Source organism: Schistocerca nitens, chromosome 1 (assembly GCF_023898315.1).
Source record: "Schistocerca nitens isolate TAMUIC-IGC-003100 chromosome 1, iqSchNite1.1, whole genome shotgun sequence".
Lineage (NCBI taxonomy): Eukaryota > Metazoa > Arthropoda > Insecta > Orthoptera > Acrididae > Schistocerca > Schistocerca nitens.
The window spans coordinates 541,114,195-541,122,559 of NC_064614.1; the positions used below are offsets into that span (position 1 = coordinate 541,114,195).

The 8,365-nt window shown below is 38.7% G+C and overlaps 1 protein-coding gene across 1 annotated transcript in view; it reads left to right on the forward strand.

The window, feature by feature from the left end:
• LOC126253976 (thioredoxin domain-containing protein 5 homolog) overlaps positions 1–6,298 on the forward strand; it is a 122,805-nt gene extending 116,507 nt beyond the window's left edge. Inside the window, exon 8 of the mRNA XM_049955271.1 lies at positions 6,054–6,298. Coding sequence (XP_049811228.1) covers positions 6,054–6,179 — 126 coding nt within the window. The 3' untranslated portion in view covers positions 6,180–6,298. The remainder of the gene's footprint in view (positions 1–6,053) is intronic.
• The last annotated feature ends 2,067 nt before the right edge of the window (positions 6,299–8,365 follow it).

An 8,365-nucleotide genomic window follows, 5' to 3' on the forward strand; every position in this document is an offset into this window, starting at 1 on the left:
CCACTTAGGGGCAAATATAGTAAACACACCAAACACATTATCAAATTTTGTTAACTACCTAGCTTCTACCAAGAATTTAATAGGTGTAGTTCAATAATTTGACTTTCTCACTACCAACCATTACAGGTATCTCATTTTTAACTGGTGACACTGTTTTACCAAATTTTTGTACATGTTAATATTTTACATGTTTTTATTGTTTTATGATGGGTGTTTTATTGTACTTTTTGATTGTGTGTCTTAGTAGGTATTGTATATAGTATGGGGGCATAAATCTTTGTATGGAGGAAATAATAATCCAGCTACCTGGCTGGCTCCACAAACAACAAATTAGGAATGCTTCTGCTAAAATGTCATGAACTTTGGACAGTGACTTAATTCCCATTGATTTCAAACCTGTGTCATCCTTCCAAGCATAGACAGAGTATGAATAATCTTTGTTCTGCATTTGGCAAGTTTGAAATTGCCCATTATCTTAACCTTCAACTCAACATCCATTTTGTGTTCTCAAGCCAAGTATGTCCAACAGCATTCACTCACACTATAGATAATACCTGTAGGGAATGCAACTATGATATCAGATGAGATGTGCTGTACTGTTGTTACATCCATGCACATTGGTATAAATTGATTTTCTTCATGATTTTCTTATTTTTCCATTCTTGCCTAGTTTGATCTGTGAATAATTGTAGAGGACTGCTGATAATGAATCTCAAGGTGTGTGTGCCTCAGGACAACCAGGAAATCTGGGAAAACCTGGGAATTTTTCGTTGTTTTAGTTTTCAGTTACATCTTTGTAGTTTTGGCTGGTAAGAGCTGATATTCAAAAAATGAATTTTATTTAGTCTGCAGTTACAGAATTATGCTCCAGCATTAAAACATAAACGAGAGAGAAACAACAAAATAAGATTTCAGTTACAAAAATAAGATGTCATTACAACAACAAAAACAGTGCACACACGAGAGTCTGCCAACAGCAAGATGTGTCAAAGGGTTTGGGACAAAGATACAATACTCGTTAACTGTTGTTGTTGTTGTTGTGGTCTTCAGTCCTGAGACTGGTTTGATGCAGCTCTCCATGCTACTCTATCCTGTGCAAGCTGCTTCATCTCCCAGTACATACTGCAACCTACATCCTTCTGAATCTGCTTAGTGTATTCATCTCTTGGTCTCCCTCTACGATTTTTAACCTCCACGCTGCCCTCCAATACTAAATTGGTGATCCCTTGATGCCTTGGAACATGTCCTACCAACCGATCCCGTCTTCTGGTCAAGTTGTGCCACAAACTTCTCTTCTCCCCAATCCTAATCAGTACTTCCTCATTAGTTATGTGATCTACCCATCTAATCTTCAGCATTCTTCTGTAGCACCACATTTCGAAAGCTTCTATTCTCTTCTTGTCCAAACTATTTATCGTCCATGTTTCACTTCCATACATGGCTACACTCCATACAAATACTTTCAGAAATGACTTCCTGACACTTAAATCTATACTCGATGTTAACAAATTTCTCTTCTTCAGAAACGCTTTCCTTGCCATTGACAGTCTACATTTTATATCCTCTCTACTTCGACCATCATCAGTTATTTTGCTCCCCAAGTAGCAAAACTCCTTTACTACTTTAAGTGTCTCATTTCCTAATCTAATTCCCTCAGCATCATCCGAATTAATTCGACTACACTCCATTATCCTCGTTTTGCTTTTGTTGATGTTCATCTTATATCCTCCTTTCAAGACACTGTCCATTCCGTTCAACTGCTCTTCCAAGTCCTTTGCTGTCTCTGACAGAATTACAATGTCATCGGCGAACCTCAAAGTTTTTATTTCTTCTCCATGGGTTTTAATACCTACTCCGAATTTTTCTTTTGTTTCCTTTACTGCTTGCTCAATATACAGATTGAATAACATCGGGGAGAGGCTACAACCCTGTCTTACTCCCTTCCCAACCACTGCTTCCCTTTCATGTCCCTCGACTCTTATAACTGCCATCTGGTTTCTGTACAAATTGTAAATAGCCTTTCGCTCCCTGTATTTTACCCCTGCCACCTTTAGAATTTGAAAGAGAGTATTCCAGTCAACATTGTCAAAAGCTTTCTCTGAGTCTACAAATGCTAGAAACGTAGGTTTGCCTTTCCTTAATCTTTCTTCTAAGATAAGCCGTAAGGTCAGTATTGCCTCACGTGTTCCAGTGTTTCTACGGAATCCAAACTGATCTTCACCGAAGTTGGCTTCTATTAGTTTTTCCATTCGTCTGTAAAGAATTCGTGTTAGTATTTTGCAGCTGTGACTTATTAAACTGATGGTTCGGTAATTTTCACATCTGTCAACACCTGCTTTCTTTGGGATTGGAATTATTATATTCTTCTTCAAGTCTGAGGGTATTTCGCCTGTTTCATACATCTTGCTCACCAGATGGTAGAGTTTTGTCAGGACTGGCTCTCCCAAGGCCGTCAGTAGTTCCAATGGAATGTTGTCTACTCCGGGGGCCGTGTTTCGACTCAGGTCTTTCAGTGCTCTGTCAAACTCTTCACGCAGTATCGTATCTCCCATTTCATCTTCATCTACATCCTCTTCCATTTCCATAATATTGTCCTGAAGTACATCGCCCTTGTATAGACCCTCTATATACTCCTTCCACCTTTCTGCTTTCCCTTCCTTGCTTAGAAGTGGGTTTCCATCTGAGCTCTTGATATTCATACAAGTCAGTCTCTTATCTCCAAAGGTCTCTTTAATTTTCCTGTAGGCAGTATCTGTCTTACCACTAGTGAGATAAGCCTCTACATCCTTACATTTGTCCTCTAGCCATCCCTGCTTAGCCATTTTTCACTTCCTGTTGATGTCATTTTTGAGACTTTTTGTATTTCTTTTTGCCTGCTTCATTTATTACATTTTTATATTTTCTCCTTTCGTCAATTAAATTCAAATCAGGATTTCTATTAGCCCTCGTGTTTTTACCTACTCGATCCTCTGCTGCCTTCACTACTTCATCCCTCAAAGCTACCCATTCTTCTTCTACTGTATTTCTTTCCCCCATTCCTGTCAATTGTTCCCTTTTGCTCTCCCTGAAACTCTGTACAACCTCTGGTTCTTTCAGTTTATCCAGGTCCCATCTCATTAAATTCCCACCTTTTTGCAGTTTCTTCAGTTTTAATCTACAGGTTATAACCAATAGATTGTGGTCAGAGTCCACATCTGCCCCTGGAAATGTCTTACAATGTAAAACCTGGTTCCTAAATCTCTGTCTTACCATTATATAATCTATCTGATACCTTTTAGTATCTCCAGGGTTCTTCCATGTATACAACCTTCTTTCATGATTCTTAAACCAAGTGTTAGCTATGATTAAGTTATGCTCTGTGCAAAATTCTACCAGGCGGCTTCCTCTTTCATTTCTTAGCCCCAATCCATATTCACCTACTATGTTTCCTTCTCTCCCTTTTCCTACACTCGAATTCCAGTCACCCATGACTATTAAATTTTCGTCTCCCTTCACTACCTGAATAATTTATTTTATTTCATCATACATTTCTTCAATTTCTTCGTCATCTGCAGAGCTAGTTGGCATATAAACTTGTACTACTGTAGTAGGTGTGGGCTTCGTATGTATCTTGGCCACAATAATGCATTCACTATGCTGTTTGTAGTAGCTTACCCGCATTCCTATTTTCCTATTCATTATTAAACCTACTCCTGCATTACCCCTATTTGATTTTGTGTTTATAACCCTGTAGTCACCTGACCAGAAGTCTTGTTCCTCCTGCCACCGAACTTCACTATTTCCCACTATATCTAACTTTAACCTATCCATTTCCCTTTTTAAATTTTCTAACCTACCTGCCTGATTAAGGGATCTGACATTCCACGCTCCGACCCGTAGAACACCAATTTTCATTCTCCTGATAACGACATCCTCTTTTGTAGTCCCCGCCTGGAGATCCGAATGGGGGACTATTTTACCTCCGGAATATTTTACCCAAGAGGACGCCATCATCATTTAACTAGAAACTATTTTTGTTGAGCATGATGTCATACCTACTTACATTTGGTTGATATCAGCAGTTGCCAGCAGCCTAATGCACATGCACAGAGCTGAAGTCGTGTATGAGCAGTGCCTTTTCCAGCTTCTGGTGACATGAAGCACAGTTGTTAACTGTATAAGCAATAGCATCAAGCAGCCAGAAGGCACCCAGAAAAAATTTTTCTGGCATTTCCAGGCTTCCTGATTTGCCGACTTAATTTTGCTGTTTTCTCTACATTTATAGCACTTACGTCAAATGATGATAAAACAGATTTCTGTTGCCGGGAGCTATAAAGTGAATTAAAATACATTCACATAATTACGGATGACTAAAATATGTTTCAGCTCTCTGATTTTATTGTATTTCCACATTATTGGTAGTGAAGCATTAATCAGCTTGCAGAACATTGAAGTTATTTTTGTCGGTTAGCTAAAGAAAATTTGGCTTTTATTAATCTTTTCCATAGAGACAGTCTATTTATTTGAAGCAAAGTGTTGCATTCTATACTATTGGCTAGTTTCAACTGTTTACTGAATTTCAAGTGCACATTTTCATTTTCTGGCATTTATGGAAGAATGCCTTAGTAAAGAACCAAACATGAGATAATACAGCTATGGGTACTCCAAGAAAATTGGTATACTGGAAACCTTAATACTAGGTAGGGGCCTGCTTCAGTGTGAATCTGGACCTACGAATATGTACTTTAAGCTAATGATGCATTTTAGCATGGTTTACAAAATTCTGATGATCTTGGAATATTCTCTGATGTTCTGTTTATTGTATAACATACTGTAAGATCTTTTAATGCTATATACAAATGAACATACATAAATGTTTGCTTTAAGATGACTAAGGAGACCAGTAGTGTTAAATAATATGTTTTGTTTCAAACATATTGACAGCTTTAGCAGAATTTTGCAAATCTGCATTCCATGAAACACATTGTTTTTTTTATCACAAGACATATTCAGCACATGTCTGGGACCACCTCTAGGCTTGATGTTATTTCTTAATTTGTGATGTTTACATCTTAAATTTACAGTGCGCCATTCTTCAGTAAATTATAGACTTACCGTGTACCATGTTTTATGCTCATAACTGGGTGCTGGCCGGTGATAGGAATGGGGAGGAGAATACTGTTATATTAGAATTTCTTTTGGGGTAATTGTTTTAACACAAATAACTTATATCACTTTATTTTTCAAATTAAAAAAAAAATCTATATTCAGATATAATGGAGTGGTAGTTGTGATTGTCTGGGAGGCAGGAAAATGGAAGTGTTAATAATATGCAGATATTTATTGAGTGTTTTAGTGTTGGAGCAGATACTTTTACCAAGGATTTCTTAAGCTTTAGGGAAATGAGCATTTGACAAGAACAAAATGACTGCAACAATGTGTCCAGTTTGACCAATGTCATCACTTCCATATAGAGCACTTGATTCCTTACAGCTTAATAATTCAGTGCTAAATGAATCTGCTCAGATACCAGATTCCTCAGTACTTAAATCAGTAACAACTCCCAGGCTTTCCTGCAACGTACTGTATTGACCTTGTCTGTAAACAAATTAAACAACAGTCCCCTCCTGTCAACATAGCCTGTACTTCCATAAATACAGTAGCAACCCCTTAGTTTCCCATTACCATCCAGCCATTGACTGCTTTGGAAAGTTGTTCTGCAAGGAATAATTTATTCACTCATTTATCTCCCCTAAGATGCTCTCGTCTTTCCTCTATTCTTCTGTTATACTGTTCTCTTTTTACACTATTTCTGCACATCTATCACATTGAATTGTTGTATTGTTTCCATTCATCATTTTCTCTTCTTCATCTACTTCACACTCTGTCCTTCCCTATATCACCTCTGAACTGAAACTAGCTCATGTTTTACTATCTACTATGTTTTGTGCACAATAATTACACTGTGTCCACATATTAAAGCTTTTATTTTTATTAATTTGTGTTAGCACTGAGGTTTATAGACAAAGAAAAACTTATCTTCATACCATTTTAATCTCCTTTTCTGTTTCCAGGTGGATGGTTTTCCTAGCCTCTTTCTGTACAAAGATGGGAAACGGATAGCAGAATACAATGGTTCACGTACTCTGGATGACTTATATGAGTTTGTATCTAAACACATGCCACATGATGAGCTGTGAAATAAGACTGATGTATTAGACTAGATATGTTAAAGAAGTACCAAGCTGTACACTTGATATTGAGAGTGGTATCAACATTAATCTTATTTTTCTAGAATACATGTCAGTTCTGAATTTTATTGAGTTGTTATTGATATCCATAGTGTATAGGTGTTTACTTGATATCTGAAGGTAAATTGAGCTGCTGCAACAAGAAAATAGTTTTGGTGGTACAAAAGTGATAATTATCCCAAATAAACAAGTAAGAAATCACTTGCCAGTTATTATACACTGAAGAGCCAAAGAAACTGAGCCACCTGCTTTTATCATGTAGGGGCCCCACAAGCACGTAAAAGTGCTGCAACGCAACGTGGCATGGACTCGACTAATGTCTGAAGTAGTGCTGGAGGGAACTGATACCATGAATCCTGCAGGGCTGTCCACAAATCTGTAAGAGTATAAGGGGGCATCCCAGATATGCTGGATAATATTCATCTCTGGGAAGTTTGGTGGCCAGTGGAAGTGTTTAAAGTCAGAAGAGTGTTCCTGGAGCCGCTTTGTAGCAAATCCGGAGGTTGGAGGGGGGGGGCTGTTGAATTGTCCTGCTGGAACTGCCCAAGTATGTCGGAATGCACATTGGGCATGAATGGATGCAGGTGATAAGACAGTATGCTTACATACATGTCACCTGTCAGAATCATATCTAGACATATCAGGGGTCTCATATCACTCCAACTGCACACTCCCCACACCATTACAGAGCCTCCAGCAGCTTGAACAGTCCCCTGCAGACATGCAGGGTACACTGATTCATGAGGTTGTCTTCATATCTGTACACATTCATTCGCTCTATACAATTTGAAATGAGACTCGTATGACCAGGCAGCATGTTTCCAGTCTGCAGGTCATCAAGGGTACACGAGTGGGCCTTCGGCTCTGAAAGCCCATATTGATGATGTCTTGTTGAACAGTTCACGCGATGACACTTGTTGATGGCCCAGCACTGAAATCTGCAGCAATTCGCAGAAGGGTTGCACTTCTGTCACACTGAACAATTCTCTTCAGTTGTCATTGGTCCCGTTTTTGCAGGATCTTTTTCCAGCCACAGCAATATCAGAGATATGATATTTTACCGGGTTCCTGATATTCACGGAACACTCATGAAATGGTCACACATGCAAATCCCCACTTCATCGCTACTTTAGAGATGCTGTGTCCCATCGCTCATGCACTGACCATAACACCACATTCAGACTCACTTAAATCTTGAGAACCTGCCATTGTAGCAGCAATAGCCAGTCTAACAACTGCACCAGATGCTTGTTGTCTTATATAGGCATTGGCAACTGCAGTGCTGTCTTCTGACTGACTGTTTACATATCTCTGTATTTGAATACACATGCTTGTACCAGTTTTTTTGGTGCTTCAGTGTACATACACTGTAATCTGACAATCTGAAGATAGTTAACCTCCATACCCTGTCCCCAACATGAAGTGCCAAAATACAATTTGAATAAATACCATGGTGTTTGAGATGAGGGTACAGTAATTAATGTGTCACTGGTAAGTAGGGTATCTCATTTTGTAGAATCTCTGAATTTGGATCTAAATCATAGTATCAGGGTTGTGAAACAAAAGGTTTCGCTCACTATTGCTTACAAAAAGTTAAGGACACTGATTCATAACAGAGAAAACTGGATGTGAACTAATATTGATTGTGCAGTTGGATTGAGGTGTCACTCAACTACATGTCTGCTTGCGTAAATACGTGTTCAGCAAACAGAAGGCACCAACAGACTGCAAAGAGGCCACTGCATGTTGTTATTTTGATGTCACACCTGTTTTCAATCTGTCTTCCCTTGGGTTGGTTACTGTGTGAATGATTCACATGCATGGAACCATGATTGTACCCAGGTATGCACCTCTTCATCCAAAACAAATGTCTGTCTTCAGGGCTCCAAAAAATATGGAAATTACATGGGGAGGGATTGGGACTGTACACAGGACATGTAAGGACTTTCCAGCAAAACTTATGTAGCATAATCAAAACAACCTAGGCAACATGTGGGCAGGCTTTATTGTCTAACAGAATGATGCTATCCATCGACATTCCTGTACATTTCAACTTGATAGCACACTTCGGTTTTTGTGAACTGTCCACATACCACTGTGCATTAATTGTGGCACCACGTTCCAACAATTCAATG